Source organism: Myotis nattereri (assembly GCF_964212035.1).
Source record: "Myotis nattereri genome assembly, chromosome: 7".
In the NCBI taxonomy this organism is placed as follows: Eukaryota; Metazoa; Chordata; class Mammalia; order Chiroptera; family Vespertilionidae; genus Myotis; species Myotis nattereri.
The window spans coordinates 69,359,531-69,379,064 of NC_138082.1; the positions used below are offsets into that span (position 1 = coordinate 69,359,531).

The 19,534-nt window shown below is 36.4% G+C and overlaps 1 protein-coding gene across 1 annotated transcript in view; it reads right to left on the reverse strand.

Annotated features, from left to right (window-relative positions):
* ARHGAP15 (Rho GTPase activating protein 15) overlaps window positions 1-19,534 on the reverse strand; it is a 676,830-nt gene that overhangs the window by 532,630 nt on the left and 124,666 nt on the right. Inside the window, exon 6 of the mRNA XM_081095909.1 lies at window positions 4,819-4,908. Coding sequence (XP_080952035.1) covers window positions 4,819-4,908 — 90 coding nt within the window. The remainder of the gene's footprint in view (window positions 1-4,818; window positions 4,909-19,534) is intronic.

Below are 19,534 nucleotides of genomic sequence, written 5' to 3' on the forward strand. Positions count from 1 at the left end.
TTAGCAAGAATGTTTAAAACATGTGATTTGAAAATCAATCTTTTAATTCACTCTTTCTCTGATGAAGACCTAGGGTTGCTCTTAAGTTAACTAAGAAAACTCGTACCACAGTTCATTACAAATCACTCGGTTCCTAAATATTTTCTCAAGCTACATCAAACTTGTGATGGTCCTTGACAATTATGCTAAATGTGGAATTAAACAAAAGTTAGCAGCAATGAACATTTACTAGTTTAACTTAAAAACTGGTATAACCTTTTATAAGTACCAAGTGTCTTTCTGTGTTTGGTCATATGTGTGGAAATGGTCACTGTTTCCTAAGGTCAAGCTATTCGATGTGGGTATATACATAGATGCACATATACTAGACTAGAAGCCTGTTGCACGAAGATTCACGCAATGGGCCTTCCTTCCCCTGGCTGCTGGCACCGGTTTTCCTCCAGCACCCAGGACCCGGGCCTTTGGTTCGGCCGCAGCGGAAGAGCCAAGCCTCTTCAGTCTTCAGTCTTCAGTCTTCATCAGTCTTCACTCCAGCCAGAGCCTTCAGTTTTCACTCCATGCCTGCATATGCAAATTAACTGCCATCTTTGTTGGGTTAATTTGCATAGTTGCTCTGATTGGCTGGTGGGTGTACCGGAGTGACACCAATTTGCATGTTTCTCTTTTATTGGTGTAGATAGATAGATATGCATATGTGTGTGTGTGTGTGTGTGTGTGTGTGTGTATATACATATACACTTTTTAAAAATATATATTTTATTGATTTTTTACAGAGAGGAAGGGAGAGGGATTGAGAGTTAGAAACATTGATGAGAGAGAAACATCAATCAGCTGCCTCCTGCACGCCCCCTACTGGGGATGTGCCCACAACCCAGGTACATGCCCTTGACCGGAATTGAACCCGGGACCCTTCAGTCCGCAGGCCGACGCTCTAGCCCAGCCGTGGGCAAACTACGGCCCGCGGGCTGGATCCGGCCCACTTGAAATGAATAAAACTATTGAAAAAAAAGACCGTACCCTTTTATGTAATGATGTTTACTTTGAATTTATATTAGTTCACACAAACACTCCATCCATGCATTTGTTCCGGCCCTCTGGTCCAGTTTAAGAACCCATTGTGGCCCTCGAGTCAAAAAGTTTGCCCACCCCTGCTCTAGCCACTGAGCCAAACCGGCTACAGCTATATATATACTTTTAAGTTGATTTCAGAGAGAGAGGAAAGGAGAGGGAGAGGGAGAGGGAGAAGAAGAAGGTGGGAGAGAAGCACCACTGGGTTGCCTCCCAATATGCCCTGAGCAGAGATTGAACCCACAACCTAGCTATGTGCCCTGATCAGAATTGAACCCATAACCCAGGGGTCCTCAAACTTTCTAAACAGGGGGCCAGTTCACTGTTCCTCAGACCACTGGAGGGCCGAACTATAGTTTAAAAAAAAAAACTATGAACAAATTCCTATACACACTGCACATATCTAATTTTGAAGTAAAAAAACAAAACGGGGACAAATACAATATTTGTATTTGCATGTGGCCCACAGGCTGTAGTTTGAGGACCCCTGCCATAACCTTTTTGGTGTATAGAATGACACGCCAACCAACTGAATCACCCAACCAGGGCAGTACACGTATACTTTTAAACACATAATATGGCTTGTCTGCATATACTTCATTATAGGTGTTGCTAACAATTTTTAAAAATGTATTGTTTATTATTAAGAAGTAACAATCGGGCCAAAGAGTGTTGTTATAAAATGCATTCTTTAACTCAGCCAGAAAGCATCATTCTGAGTTACTGAGAGTTGTTGAATACCAAGCCTTAATACTCAATGTTGTCTCTCTTATTTTGTCATGTACCAATCAATAAGATTGAATCTATATCAAGAGTTGAATACAACTTTGAATATGAAGGAATTTTGGCTTCTAATACAAAAAGAAAATGAACAACTCAAATGTCCAAATGGCATGTACAAAAGAACAAAATAAATGAAACCCTTCCCTTTTTTTGGTCACCATTGTGTGCATCTGAGACTTTCAAACATATCTCAGGCACGTAATTTTCTGTTTGTTTTCCTATTCGTTTTAAGTTTGACTTCTCTGCAGACACTGTAATTATGTAGCATATAACAACTAACCCATCAACTTTTTAAGGACATATTTCAAATTTTAAATTATTTCTAATTTTTCTCATCTTTGATTTTTCTTGAACCAACACTCTCAATAGCCATTTGCTATCTGTAATCTATAATTCATGGACTGAGATTGAGCACCAAGCCTAATTCAAAGTTGGAAGTCTAAAGCTATTTCTGAGTAGCACATCAGCCAAAGCTATGATGGTCTCCTTCAGACAGGAAGAAACACTTCATTACTCTGTAGGTAATGAAACCCTTGCACACGCACACATTCAAACATCCAACAATGTCTTAATACCATGTTTTTGAAGTATAATCATGTTTATTCTGATCATTTGAGAGTTAGACCAGCTAATGTATCTAATCAAATATTGATGCAAGTCATCTAGATTTAGCTCTCTGGCAAATCCTTCCCAATGCTTTTCTGTTAACAGAACTATAAAAGCTATTTATATTGTTTTTCTCAGAAGGCATCCATCCATAGTCTGCATCTACGACTACCTACTAGTAAATCTGACTTACTCTCATGTGTTTAGATGACAAAAAGATTTCAGCATGGCCAGAAAAATCACATGATTCACCCCGAAAAGAAAAAGCAGACAAGGAAATTTGAATCTTCTGTTAATTATGTTCACAACATCCTTACAGTCACCTCTTAGACTAAATACAACCAGACAAAAAATAAAAGATAAAATGGATGTAAGAACACAGGTCCCAGGAACTGCTCAGGTACCTTACAGACAAAACTAGGTGGCAAGATTGTCACCTCCAAAAAGTGACTCAAAGTGAGAAGAGTTTTTAATATATTTGGAAATACCTATATTCAGAAATATGAAAAACAAGTAAGAGATGGTTTTTCATGTTCAGAAAAGGTTAGGATGATGCATATCATAAATATTGGTAGCTTAAATGTCTGTTTTTTAAAAATTTATCTTTATTGTTGAAAGTATTGCAGATGTCCACCCTTTTTTCCCATTGACTCCCTCCACCCGGAACCCTTTCCTCCTAGGCCTTCACCACACTGTTGTTTGTGCCTGTGGGCTATGCATACCTGTCTATCTATGTTTTATGTTCTTATCTATGTAAAATTATACATAAATATTTTTCATCAATATTTGCAGCCCTATATATATCATATGTATATCTGACTATCATCTTTATTTGTAATCTAATTTAATTCTTCATAAGATAAACAGAAGGAACTATAAAAAGGCTGCTTTAGCCCAACTTTAAGAGTTTCTGTTGTTCGAGAATTATTATCTATGTCAAACTTTTGTTTTTATTTTATAACATTGATAACTAGGATGCTAAACTCACAATACAAATAAAACTCAACCACTCAGCTCACACAATCCAGTTCAAAATTAGTCATACTGACCACCTGTGTTGTCATAGAGGCTAGGATAATAACCTCTAATTTTTGTTATTTATGGCGAAATAGCACAAAGAATAAGAAATTGACCCACAATTCCTTATTTTAAAACAAAATTTATTTTTCCTTCTTGATTCTGAAAATGCACATTCTAATCACGTTTGGCTTTAGTCTTGATTTCTAGGCAAGTATGTTTAGCTTTTCATTCTTTCTTTTTTGTTCTTTTTTTATAAATAACATTATCATAGCTAAGGGAATACCTAAATAGAATAATACTAGGACCAGAAAAATAATTTATTCTAAACATAATTTATTCTCAGGTAACCATATGAGGTGATGGATGTGTTAACTAATTTTAATAGTTAAAAGTGATTTAAAAAATTAACCTGGGTCAAAATTTTTTGGATAAAGCTGAATTAGCATCTGAAAAGTACAGAACAAACTAGAAACCAGTTATTTTTCTCTAGTTAGAATTCAGATAGAAATGTCACCAAACTATACTTCTATAAGACTCAATATATTAATTTCATTGATGCATTTAAGAAGAGAACTGATTTTTCTTCAAGAGTCAAAATATTCTTTGAAGACATTTAATATATTAATTATAATAATCCACTTTCTTGGATACTAAATGATATAAATTATAAAATATACCCATAAAGCTATTGGTTACTTTGGAATATAAAAGTGAATTAAACCTCACATAAAATAGAAAAAGATCAACCTCCATAATTTAAAGTTATTAATTGCCAAAGGGATTTTAGTAACATCATCTGTTAAATATTAAGTTTTTCCATTTACTATTTTTCAATACTTTCATCTGTTCTTTTCATTCAATGAAACATGATTGAATTATTAATAACATTTATTTGTCCAAAAATTCTAATTATGCAATATGATAAGGTCCAATTTTTATAGCTGTTCAGCTCTCTATATCCCCCTAAAGCACACTGGTAAGTGTAATTTATGACAAGGTGGGAGAAATGACAATGAATGCAAATAGTTCATTATAATTAGTGAATCTTACTTATGTATGTCTGAAAGCTCTACAAATCTAAGTCAAGCATTCTAGGTTTGAACCCCAAACGTCCAGCACATACACTGCAAAATTCAATGACTTTTGAATTCTGAATGACAACAAACAAATCAAAATTCAACAGAAGAAAAGGAGTCGGTTTTTTCACAATGACTTTTGCACAACTAGTTGCAAATGAAAATGCACATGAAAATGTCGCAACAAGGTAGTCTTATTTTGATTACCCAGATACCTCAGATTCAGAAGGAACAGAGATAAACTGAATATATGTAACGCTCTTACCTGAAAGACATTCTTTCTGCTTGATTTTTCCTTGGTCCACTCAATATGTGCTCCACACAAATCCACACTTTCTGGTTTGTGCCCAGTTTTCTGTAAATAAAAATGAAATAAGAATAAAAAGCATACAACATTGGTGATGCATGTCAGAAAGAAATTTATTGAGTTAGCAGCTATACATATGTATGATATAAAGCCTTTCTTTTTTAGTTATAAGAGATATCTGAACCCTCATGTTCTTTGCAGTATTATTTACAATAGCCAAGGCATGGAAACAACCTAAGCGTCTATCAATGAATGAATGAATAAAGAAAATGTCACACACACACACACACACACACACACACACACACACACATTCTGCAAAAATTATTCAGCCATAGAAAAGAAGGAAATCTTGCCATATGTGACAACATGAATAAACCTAAATGGTGTGAACTAAGTCAGACAGGGAAAGACAAATACTCCATTATCTCACATATATTTAGAATCTGAAAGATTAAACTCATAGAAACAGAGTGTAGCTATCATGGGTTAGGGAAATGGAGAGTTGTTGGTCAAAGGGTACAACCCTTTAGCTATAAGTTCTGGGGATCAAATGTACAGCGTAATTAAAATAACTGACACTGTACTGTATGTTTGAAAGTTGCTAAGAGAGTAGATTATAAGGGTTCACATTACAAACATGAACACACACACACACACACACACACACACAGGTAACCATATGAGGTGATGGATGTGTTAACTAACTTTAATGTGGTAATAATTTTGCAATATATACAGGGTGGTGCAAAAGTAGATTAACAGTTGTTTGTATAGAAAATAATACAACAATTAATAATAAACTCTGTGTTTTGTGTACTCAGAATTGTAAACCTACTTTTACTCCCCTTGTATGTATTTAAAATCATCATATTGTACACCTTAAATTTATACAGTTATTTGTCAATTACATGCCAATAAAGCTGTAAAAGGAACAAATGTAATCAATATTTCTTAGGTGGCAATTGTGTATCTCAGAAATTTACTTTTCAGATTTTTAAGATTATACACATAAGTATATGTTTATTTGTATTTAAAAAATTTAACTTAGATCAAGTAGATTACAGCATATGCTTCCTTTTTCCCAGTACAGTGTGGGTGTTACTTAAAAGGTGTTTTACTTCTTTAATTCACAATACTCAATTAATGAGAATGTCATTTATACTTGCCTCTTCATATCTTCATTTGGTTCAAATGAATCATACTTATATAAGTTTACATTTGCATAACTCCAAATATTAAGCAAAAGCTTACTAGTTTGGGAAATTTCTTAACAATTTTTAAAGAAAGTGAAGCCAGATTTCAAAGACTCCACAATTTTTCTATGTTCTGAGTTACTCTAGATTTCTCTATAAATGCAGTACTTTTCTCAAACCATTTTTCATAGAATACAATTTTTGTATATAGGCTTATGTTATTTTTAGACAATGTTTTTAACAGTATAAACTTTAGGCTCAAACATGAAATTATCAAAGATTGGTAAAAATGTTAAATCTCTGCACAATTGTTGCCTCGTAGCCACTATGATCCATTCTATCAGTTTAATAGAAATAGACTATTTTCAGAAAAAGCCAGAAGTCTGTGTTTTTAGAAATACTAAATTGTGAGGATATTTTTTGACAACTCAATAAAATTGTGGGGGGTTTTGAAACATTGTACAATTCAAGCATAACTTTCCTTCCGGATAAATTCAGCTAGCAGGACAGCCACTGATAGCATATCTTTCTTTTGTTATTTGGTAATAATCTCATGAGACTCCAACCAAGATGAGCATGCCCCTTATAGATGCTCAGTTAGTGAAATATTTTTACTGGTCCATACACACTCTACAGCTCAGGTGATCATAATTGTGCAACATATCGAACCATGCAAATGATCATTGTCAAGTGAGTTATGACATGGCAAAGTTACAAAACAACCTGCTTCTTCTGCAGTTAATTAAATTATAGGATACTCAGAATCAACAAAATAACCATTAAGATTATGCAACCAAAGAGGTTCCTTCCCCATAGAGTGCAGTCAGGGGAAACAAAGATGGAATTATTTTGTACAAGAAGCATTTTTCATAACTATCCATTTATTTAACCAAACAACTGTATGAGGTAGGTACTGTGATCACCATGTTACAGGTAGGAAAACATTTCAAGGTGGTTAGGTAAACTTTCTGGGTAAAATAGGTAGCAAAGGAGGAGCCAGGATTGAAATGTGATCAGTATTACGCCAGAGTCTGTTCCTAACCACTACGTAGTCCTTGAAAACGGAATTTACACTACAATCATACTTATGTTAAAACATGTCATATTTTGGGGAAAGATGCCTTTCATACTATAATACAGACATATTGATGTGGTTTCTCTCCTTCTCTGTTAAATTTGATCTTCCCATGAGAAGATCTTCCCACCGCTTTACCTGGAATACCTCCCAATCTTCACATGGCTGACTTTTATCCATCAGATCCCAACCAAATGTCACCTTGTCAGAGGTCTTCTCTGACTGTCATGTAGAGGAGTGGCACTTCAGCACTCCTGATTACTCTCTATCTCACTACTTGTTTCAATTTCACCACAGCCCTCCTCCTCGCTGAAATTAATGTATATATTTTTATACGCTGTCTGTTCTCCCACTAGAATCAAACTCCAGGAGCCAGGGCCTCCTTTGCCTTTTCCTCCACTATTTTCCCCAATGTATGGAACAGTGCCTGGCACATAGCTGTTGTTCAATGAACATTTGCTGAACTCATGAATGAAGGAAAAATACCAAAATGCAGCTAGCTTTTGTGCCTTCAAAGGAAGGTTTGGGTGCCTTAAAATTCCCTATTTGACAACAATTAAAATTTGTATTTGGTTTAATGGTTAAACACTTTTTGCTTTGTGATTTGGAAAAGTAATAACCAGCTTAATGGACTCATATGGATTAAAACTAGGGTTTCCCAGAATCACTCAATAAGCATTTATTGCATATCTATCATGTGTCAATGTACCAGCCACTCTACATTGGGTGTATCTCAATGCAAACTCTGTCCCCTCCTGGTGCTCTTTCAGGACCTTGCTCCATCCTTATATTCTTCATGAGCTCACTGCTTCACCTGCTCTCCACTTTAACAATCTTCTATCAGCTTCTCATCTAACAAATTCCGCTTTCTGAGTTTTCCTCACTCCCATCCTATTATGTTGCTTTTGATATTACTGGAGCAGCAGACCTTTGTGCATTCTCCCAGACTCTGAAGCTTTTCGTGGTTTCACTTCCTTTCACATTCAGGCCTATGTTCCTGATTCAGCAGCCACATCAGCCTCTCTCCCCATCAGTGTCAGTCTGTCTGTCTGTGTCTGTCCTGCATTCAATGGTCCATTCCTCTCTTTCATTCACTTTTTATTGTTATACAATCTTCCTTGTGCTCCCTAATTCTGGAAAAATAACTTTTGACTACTCAGTAATAACATTACACTTTCTTCAAATGACTGCTTTCTTCAAATAGGCTTCTGTCTTTACTTAGCAAAACTTTTTTTTATTGTTATGATAAGGACATTTAACATATCCATGAAACCATTGCCAAGTCTAATGTCACGAAACTTGTCAAACTTTTTATGTGTTCCTGGTCACAGTCTCATGACACTGTTCTCTCTTTCAAATGAGCCCATCAAATTTTCCCCTAATTCACAGAGGTCAGCCCTGGTGTTAGAACACTCACAATTCTTCCCACTTTCCTGGTTAGCCTGTGTGATCAAAATGAACAAACCAACCAAAATAAACTTTGATAAATTCCTATACGTCTTGCCCTCTGGAAGTTTTATATCAATTTCTCATGTATTCTTTACAACAATGTGAAGTTATTATTGCCTTAACTTACATGTGAAGAAACTCAAGCAGGGAGTGGGCAAGTGCCTTACATAAGCTCCCACACTTAATCAGTGTCTGAGCTGAGGTATGTATTCACTTGTTTCTGACTCCAAGACCCAAGTTCCTAATCACAACATATCCATGGGCTCTTTCCTACATCTACCCTTTCCTCCTACTAACTCCCTTTATGACCTTTTTAAGTCCAAAAATAAAAGTTCATGTTTCTTATTTCCTCATTCTGCTATCATTTCTCATTCTCCCTCTTGGCTCCCAGAATTATGAATGTGGGTCTGTGACTCTGGTCCACCTATCTAATGAACTTCCATGCTTGGGATAACAGTGGCATATGCAAACATTAAAGTAATTGGGCCTGTCAGCGCTGTCCATTGCATAGACAACTCACAGACATGTCCTGTTTTGTCTCAGAGGAAATGAGGCACAAGCTTTTCTTTGTTTTTTTTTGTATGTTTTTTTCCTTCTAGTTCCTAACTCTATACCAGCTTATTCTGTTAAGGGCACAAATAGAATATTGGAGACTAGCTATAGTTATAAGAAATATTGATCATGTTCTTTCAACCTTGACTGCTTTGTTCTCATTAAAGAAAGTACATTCTAACCTGGCTGGGAGTTGGATGCCCCTTGGACCTATCAGGCATCTTCTTCCAGATTCTTCTTTCACCCTTTATCCCCTTCCTTCTCTGTTGTTATTATTGTTGTTGTTGTTTTCACTGACTTGTAAGTGCTGGCAATCCTTGGCTTACTATTCTAGGCCTTCATTATTCCTCATAGTCTACACACTTCCTATGGGTTTTAGATTTGCCTGTGTCTGATCCATTACTTATAACATGTTGACTCCTTCAGCGTTCTTCTGAACCTCAGCTCGTTCTTATGTGGCAGAACTATATTTTCTAACTAAGTACTGAGAAAATTAATAAACAGAAAATTCATTTAAAATGGAGTCAGGAGGCTAGAAGGGAGAACTCTCACAGGTGTCACTCAATGCACACAACTGACCCCAACAGGAAGAGACTCATCTTGCATCTCCAGCAGGAGGAAGAAAAGATTCCTCCTTGTCCAGTAACAGCTCAGCCAATAAAAAGTCATTACACTTACCATTTGTGACAGCCTGGATGGACTTATGCAAAGTGAAATGGGTCAGATAGAGAAAGACAAATACCGTATAACACTTATATGTGGAATCCAAAGAACAAAATAAGCAAACAAAACAGAAACAGACTCACAGATAGAAATAATAAACTGAGGGCAGCCAAATGGGAAGAGGATTGGAGGGCTGGATGAAAATGTGAAGTGATTATGTGGGACAAATTGGTAGTTACAAAACAGTTACAAAACAGGTATGTAAAGTAAAGCATAGGGAATATAGTCAATAATTTTATAATAACTATGTATGGTACCAGGTGGGTACCAGAATTATCAGGACAAAATTTTGTAAATTATATAATTGACCACTATGCTGTACACCTGAAACTAATACAAAATGATACTAAATGCCAACTGTAATTAAAAATAAAAATAATAATTTAAAAATAAAAATAAAAGTCAGTATACTTCAAACTTTAAGTTTCCTTAAACAAACTATTTATTTACAATAGCCCCTTCCAAGTCCATAAAAAAACTTCCCTCTCCTTTGATTTTTTTTTGACTTGTATGTGGTTCACCATTAGAATGCATGTTCTAAATTGCAATTCTTTGTTTTTCCCAACTAAACCCATTTTTCTGAATAAATACTTGGTTGTCCATTTGTTTAAGGTCAACACTGCCACTAGGATATAGCACAGACACGTCAGTGAAATCACTGTCTTCTTTTCAGACTTGCCCCCTTTCCTTGCTTGCATGGTTAGTCATCGCTTTTTCCATTTCACTTTCTTCACCTTCTGAATTCTCCCTTCTCTCACCATTCACAGCCAAAGGTACAAAGCCTGAATTCCAGAACTGTGTCCATCTTCGTCATCCCAGGACCTCAACCTCATTTGAGCTCTTCTTTTTTTCTCATCTGAGTTCTTCTGCTTGCTGTTCCCTCTGAGATAAGTCAATTTTTTTAAAAACCATAAATCTCACCCTATTTCTTCTGGAAAACGGAATAACATACAAATGCCTTAGGAGGGCATACAGGCACCTTTTCATCATCCCCCAAACATTCTTCTCTATTCCATTTATTCCCTCATTCTTCTAAACACCAACTATGCTAAATTCATGGCAGTTCCCAAACTGCAAGATGCTTTCACTACTTTATACACTGGTGATATGAGTGCACATGCACGCTTTTTATCTGAAACACATTTATCTTTCTTCAATCCACTTTCCTTGTTTGCCATTTGCTCCACTCCTGCTCATTTTTACAGTTTAATTCCAATGTAATCGCCATGAAGCTCTCCTTTGTCTCTATAGGCACAGTTGCTCACTCCTTCCCAGCATTTCCCCTACTCTGAAACACACTTTGTTACAATTATTTTTGTTACCTACACATTATAACTACTTTTGGTGTGTCTCTTTCCCAGATCTATACAACCAGAGAACAATCTGGGTTTATCTTATAATACTTCTTTATTTTCCCCAAATCTAGCAAAGTGGCCAAAATAAGCACTCAACAGATGTTTGTTAACTATTGAATAAATTTATGAACATCATGGATATTACAATTGGACACTTCCAGATTCATTCCAATGTATTAATAAGTAAAACTAAATAATACATCCCAGAGTGGTAGCTCACAAAATGAGAAGTACATAAGAAGTAAAAGTACAATATTCCAATTTATACTGACCTTTGATAGGAATTGATCTTATATGGCACAATCAAAGCAAATGATAGAGATTTGGGGTGAATTTAAAAGTGTTCCAGAAAAAGGTAAAGTGGCCTGAATAATATTCAAGCAGATAAATACATATTTGCTTCAAAAAGAAAAACTAAAGTAAGATATATGACTACATAAAAAAAATCCTGATCAGTAATTGATTTTTATAAAGCTAATGCAGAAAGACCCAGGCTCAAACAACTTTAGGGAGTAGGCTTTATTATAAGGAAACATTTTTAGTTTGTAAGCATTATCAAACATTGAAATAAGTTATTCACAAGAGTCACAGAATTTATTTGGAAGACCAACAAGATTTTATTAAAGAAGCTTGAAATTAAAGAATCCTTTAATAAAAAAACATATTTTTGATTCTACAGCAATAAAATATAAAACACAAGAAAAACTCTGCTAATGAACTACATGATGCCAATGGATCAAATTGTACATCATTATAAAAATATACTTTTAAAAATTTGACTAAATATGGAATTAAACCTAAGAGTGCACATTTCTTCTGGGGTAAAAAAAATATAAATGACTCATTTAAAAATATTTAAATAGAATTATTTAAAAGTTACTGCTTCTGGACAATAAAACATAGAAACCTCATTGTGGAAACAATGTGAAGTCATTAAAAATTGATCCTAGGTCTTGTCCATTTCTGATTTTTATTATTCTCTTAGTCCATCTTTATCATATCCCAATAATAGCTGACAGGGTATTCTCTCTATAATGTATTTTTCTCTGACTTAGATTAAACCTTTGGGACTAAATTTCCCATTTTTCTCTATGGGATATTTGGGGCTTTTTAATGTATATTAAGAAAATATAAGAGGCCAGATGCTCTTTCACTTGATGGTATTTTCCAGGATGAAGATTGGATATGTGTGTGGACAACAAATCACTGGGCCACTCATTGTCACACCATTATTATTAGATGCATTTAAAAAAAAGACAAGGCTCAAATTTTATGAAACAGGATATTAGCTACCATTTTTTATTTTGGATTAATTGCTATTCCAGAATATAGACTCAGATTGTCCTTATCAGTTTGAAACATGAAACACAAAATCTATTTAGAGGAATTAAGTTTTAGCACATAACTGGTTTTGATTCTGGAAAATCATTCATGGAGGAGGAGAAAACTCACTTATAAATTTTCATTTGGGAAAAATGATTTAGGAAATAGTGCTGAATGGATACCTGATCTTATTAATGTCTAAAGTATATCCACTGTCAAGATAGAAGAGGATACTTTGAGGGTAAGATGTGGGTTTTATGTATATGAATATAAATGAGTTTAATAATAACTGAAATTGTTTCTACAGTAAAATTTCTCAGTACATTACAAGACCAAATCAACCCAGATTTTCATAAAAGCAAATCTCTGTTAGTGATTTGGGACACTAGAATATTATGTGTTTGGATTATTTGTTTGTTTGTTTTAAGGAGAAAGTATTCTCTCCTTTTCAAGTAATAAACACCTATTGATTTTACTGCTGAATCAAAAACTTGCTAGAATAAATATAATAGTTTCTAGTCAGTCTACTATTGACTTACATTTATTGTGCAAAAAGACCTATTTAATTCTGCACAGTAAGTAGCCTGGGCACATTGTTGATGCCTCAGGTGCCCCCTCAGAGTCCTTCCTTAGATCCTACTCTACCCTGTCCGCCTCAGCTGTCCCTCTAGATGACCAGTCCTGATTGGACCCATGTGGTCCCACTTCCTGAAGACGGCCAGTCAGTCACTCCCTTGGAATGCTAAGCCCTCCCTCCTGGCTGCCAAAGTGCAGACAGGCTTTTGGCTTCCCAACCACTTCCAGATCAGATGAAATCAATGCCTCCTTACAGAGTGTAGGTTCTGACTTTCTGAGTAGCCATCCAAGGGGGTACCCAGAGTCCATAGGACACAGGAAGTGAAGACTGGATGATAAACTTTAACCAAAAGGAAGCAGGAAGAAACATGGCAGATAAAACCTTCTTCTTCCTCTGCCCCTGCTCAATATCCTCTGTGTCTGAGACTCTCTGTAGAGTAGTAGCCAGCATGGTAGCACATCCCCTCTACTATTTCCCAGCATTTCCTGCCTCTCTTCCTTTTTCTGCACCCTTTGTGTCTGGATTCAGGCCTCCCAAATAAATCATGGATACTTAATTCAGGCTTTGTTTTCAAAGGAATCGGGGTTGAGACAATTGTTACTTTCCTTGCAGCAGAGATGAATAGCTCTCCTGCAGTATCGGTAAAAATGAGGTTTTGCAAAAATTTTGGATTGTATTTGTACAGCAGGTAGTGTTCTGCTACCTGACAAATCTTTATTTTATTGTTAAAACAAATGAACAACAAACAAGCAAACAAAACAAAACAAAAAACTGGGACAGAGATTTTAAATATACTGCCATTAAGTGGCAGTTCGGCTATTTGAATCTCAAATTCTATCTGGTCCAAAGCCTGTTGTCTTAACCACTATACTCTATTGCTTCATGTAGTAATAACATTAATAATAGCAAATATAATTAAGATTTATTATCTTTTGCTATTTGCAAAGTATGTTACGTCCATTTTCTCATATAACCTCGAAATAGCTATAAGATGTAGTTACTCTTATTAACCCCAAACTGCAGTCAGGATCTCCAAGGATTATAGCAACAAATACAATGTGAAGCTGTGATTCCTCACTCAGGTGTTCTGACTTAGAAACCCCTATTTCTACCTAATGAGATATACTGCTTCTGAGCACATTTCAACTTAGTAGAGAATTTTTAAGAAAGACTAACTACACATATTCAGTAAATTAAGAAGTGCACTGTGGAGTAAAAGTCTCTTTTATCTTAGAGAAATGCAAGCACTAAATCAGATGCATTGCATTGACCAAAATGATAAACCACAGAGAGTCAAGCTTCATAATTAAAATAGTTTTCTGAGAGACCCTAAGGTGAGGTTTATTGGACAGTAAGCTATTATCCATTTATAAAGCATCTTATCAATTTCATAGATTTTTGTGGTTATTAAAAATTACATAAGATACAAAATTTATTGTGGTTAATGGCCAAATCCTGAGAAAAGTATAACCAGAGAACATGGCTTCATTTATAGTGATATAGATCACTTGATTTCATTTTTCTCCTTACCAAGTTTATGTACATAAAATACTAGAATTTAATTTATTTTTCTTCTTACTTGTTTTACATCTCCACCAACTGTCTTCTAGATTTTCAACTATTATGCTTTTCTAATTTTTAAATGTATGTTGAGGCCATATAATAGGGCAAACTATGGCTATTGTAATAAACTGCCCAATGATAACCACACTGACTTTGCCAGAGCACTATCATTATGAGAATTAAAATATTAAAGAGAGATTTAAAATGCCTTCATTAGGCTAAGGTTGGTAGATCTATTGTTTGCCCTTCCATTTTTTATGGTCTTTTTCAGCAGGGATCTGAATAAGGGCTCAACACTCACTTTACAAAGATAGAATCATTTCAGATTCATTTTGCACAGACCACTCAATAATTCATGAATAGCTTTCTGATGGAAACTATTTTCATCTTTTTGCTAAATCTCATCATTTTACTCCCATAAATAAGTCCATTTTGTTATTAAAGACATACTACAGTGAATGAGCACTGGATGTATTACATTATTTAATTAATGATTGTGCTTATTATTTTGATTGGAAGTAAATAATATTAAAACAGCAAACAAAACGTTTCAATGAGACCTCTGATATTAATTTATTATTATTATTACTGCTATTATTATTATTATTATTATTATTGGCTTTATTAAATGCCTTAAAAAGTTTTCCGTCATATGAAGTAAAATTTTCCAGTATTGGCCTCTAAAAGTAATAGCATGATATAAAGTAAAAAACATAAAAGTAGCACACAAAAAAGTTACATACCAAATTAACATGTGGGCTTCATATTGAACATACTGACTTCAGAACCTTACAATTTTAGGTGATAAATATTCCCTTTAATGTCTATAGTGCTTTTGAATTTATGTTAAAAGTGACACTAAGTTTTCTGAGAGTACTCTGTGATAAATGAAACAGAAACAGTTGATTGCTGAGAATAAGGTGCATTTGGTCTGAGTTTTGGTGGGTGTGGAGACATTTCTTAAACTAGAAATGTACTTTGCACAATGTGTTTATTTTAGTAGGGTGCAGCACTGCACATGTGAGCAGAAATCATATATTATTCATCTAGATATCTCTCTAGGATTTAAAACCACATTGTGGGACACCTGTTAGGAGTTAATTGTTCATAGAATAGATAAATTAGTGGATGCGCTAAATTACAGAGCTTCATGAGGTAATCAATCAATGGGTGTTTTTTTTGGTTTTGTTTTGTTCTTATGAGGTTTGTTTTTTAACCAGGAATGAGTTTTTTGTCATATCCTACGGCTTGAGTCAGGTGTCTACTCCATATCAAACAAGCTCTAAATTCTCAAAGTACAGCAGGTAATTAGGAGGCAAGTTGCAAATGAAGTGCTGAAGCCTTGGACATACTCCACTGATACTAAAATAGGTACATGTACCTGAAAAAACGCAGGACGTGTGAGTAAAGACCTCAGAGGATACATCAAATTGACAACTTTTGTTTCTTTAGGACTTCTCTAGCACCAGATGAAACAAATAACACTGAAGGTGCTTCTGAGCAACAGTTTTGCTCTTGGTCTAAATGAGAGGAAGCCTTGATCCTAGATTAATCGACTTCCTCTTTGACTTTTCCTCATGGTAGGCCTGGGCACATAACACCTAGTCATACTTCTGTTCAATATATATTTGTTAAAATAATAAAAGCTATGCCCAACCAGTGTGGCTCAATGGTTGAGTGTTGACCCATGAACCAGGGTTGCAGACTTGATCCCCAGTATGGGGCAGCAGATTGATATTTCTCTCTCATCAATGTTTCTATTTCTCTATTCTTCTCCCTTCTTCTCTCTCTCTAAAATCAATAAAAACATGTTTTTTAATAAGGAATAGCTATGATAGATTATTACAGGGTGAAGATGTCTGGGGACTAAATACACCTTATTAAAGGTTTGTCCCTGATAGCAAATCTCAGCCCATGGCACTTTTCTCAGTCCTTTTCTTTTAATCAATCTTCCAACGAAACTGGAAAATAAAGTATTCCTCTTTTTAGCACAAAGACCTTGCCCATTCTCTTTCATGACATTGTTCATATTTCTTACTCCACTGAAATTCCCTGCCTACACATCCTCATATTGAAATTATAACCATCCTTCAAGGCCCAATTCAAATTTTCACAGATGTGAGCTCTCTCTCCTTTAAATCTCAAAAAACAAACAAACAGAAAACAACACCTCTTCTATGTTTCTTATTTCATCTCAATCTATTTTTTTTTTTTTTGGCAGAGATGCTATAAAGCAAAGACGGTATCTTGATTATTCCTGATTATATCTCTGTGCCTTATATGTAGCCCTAACGAGCAAGCTGTTCATTGTAGGATTTCAATACATATTCTTATGAAGCCTTTTCCTACCAAGGCTTATATAAATAGCACAAACTTGATTAACCAACTGCATATTTAAATGAAAGTGAGGTAAACTGTAATGAGAAACTATGTTATCTGGATCAACTCTCCAACTAAAAACAATGAAAATTGCTGGATTTTTTTTTAAATTGCCTTAAAGAACAAAGGGCTGATTTTCCCACAATCTTTTCACCCAGGCTCACTGTGCTCTAAGCACCCTGGCCTTCTCCCTTCTTTCCCAAACGCCAAGCACATTAAGTTTCTGGACTTTTCTAACTTGCTGTTCTGCCTGGACCATCCTTCTCTGGGATTCCTCCAAGGTTCCCTCCGTTTTCATTCAGCTCTGCTCAAATATCAATTCAAAGAGGTGTTTCCAGACTACCCTATCTAAAACAGTACACTCTTGTCTCCTTTCCCTATCATTCATATAATTTCATATCATTTTAGTTTAATTTGTATCCCATCTACAATATCAAGCTTCTTTGGGGAAGGAGGGAATGTATTTTCACTATATCCCCCTTCCCTCCCCCAATCCCCCCCAAAAGAACAAAAGGCTGAAAAGATAGTGGAAGTAGAACTGAAAATAATTTTTGGAGGTGGGATTCTAAACCCAGAGAGAAAAAGTGCATATCAAGTGAACATACTGCCCTTTGCCTGAGGGCATCCTATATAATAAAAGGGTAATATGCAAATCGCCCAAACAGTGGAACAATGGGGGTGCGGGGGCGGCAAGCAGGTGGCACCAGGCCCACCAAGGTGCATGCCAGTGGGCAGAGGGAGGGGATGACGAATAGGGGGGCGAGTGGCAACCAGTGGCAGTGGAGGGGCAATTGGGGGTAGGCTGGCCATTTGCCAGCCGGTGCCCTCCCCTGATCAGCCTACCCAGTCACCTCCCAGAAAGGGAGGCCAGACTGCAGCTTAGGCCCACTCCCTGCAGACATCCCCTGAGGGCTCCCAGACTGCGAGAGGGCATAGCCTAGGCTGAGGGATCACCTCCCCCAGAGTGCACGAATTTTTGTGCACCGGATATCTAGTTTGTTTATATTCTACATTTGAATTTAGGTCAGTTGAGCTTACAGAATAATGGGAAAAGTACTGCCTGAGAGTCTTTGGAAAAGATAAAAAGAGAACTGCCTGGCAAGCAGGTGTGGCTCAATGGTTGAACATCCAACCATGAACCAGGAGGTCAAGGGTTCAATTCCATGTCAGGGTACTTGCCTGGGTTGTGGGCTGGGTCCCAGGTCAGGAGCATGCAGGAGGCAGCCAATTGATATTTCTTTATCATCACTAATGTTTCTATCTCTCTCTCTCCCTCTCCCTCTCCCTTCCTCACTCTAAAATCAATATAAAGATATTTTTTAATGATAAAGAACCAATATTAAATGTGTTGCTTTTCTCCAATCCCAAGGGATTATAAAGAAGACTGCCTTTGTATATGAGCAATGTAATAGAAGAAAAAAAAACAACAAAGAGTAAAGACTAATTCTGTCTCAGAAATTATAGCACAGCTGTAGCCCTCCTATTATGTACATACTAGAGCAGCCGTGGGCAAACTACGGCCTGCGGGCCAGATCCGGCCCGTTTGAAATGAATAAAACTATTGAAAAAAAAGACCGGACCCTTTTATGTAATGATGTTTACTTTGAATTTATATTAGTTCACACAAACACTCCATCAATGCTTTTGTTCCAGCCCTCCGGTCCAGTTTAAGAACCCATTGTGGCCCTCAAGTCAAAAAGTTTGCCCACCCCTGTACTAGAGGCCCAGTGCACGAATTTGTGCACCAGTGGGGTCCCTCGGCCTGGCCTGCAAGATCAGGCTGAAACCGGCTTTCCAACATTCCCTGAGGGGTCCTGGATTGCAAGAGGGAGCAGGCCAGGATGAGGGACCCCACCAGTGCATGATTGGGGCCAGGGAGGGATGCAGGTTGGCCAGCCAGGGAAAGACCACAGGAAGGCTCCAGGGAATGTCTGGCCCATCTCACTCAGTCCTGATCAGCCAGATCCCAGCAGCAAGCTACCTACCAGTCAGAGCATCTGTCTCCTGGTAGTCAGTGCACGTCATAGCAACTGGTCATCCAGTCAACTGTCTGACCCCTGGTGGTCAGTGTACATCCTAGCAAGCAGTTGAGTGGCCTTAGCATATCATTAGCATATTACACTTTGATTAGTTGAATGGATGACCGGACACTTAGCATATTAGGCTTTTATTATATAGGATAACCTAAGAGGTTTAAACTGTTAGCCTAGATTGAGCTAATCAATCACTGGGAGTGTCCCAAACCCCTTCAGAAAAATGCAAAATGGTCTGGAATAGGACATATTTATTCTAGGCCTCAGAGAATCTCCCATGATATTTCAATAACAATGATTAGCACACAGGCAAAGATGACCAGACATAAAGGAAACAAAGTAATATGGGTGAGAACCAGCAGAAAGAGATCACAGCTTCTGATGTTAGAATCACAGGACAGAATATAAAACACTGCTTCCCAATTTAAAAAGAAAAAAAGATTTTTGTT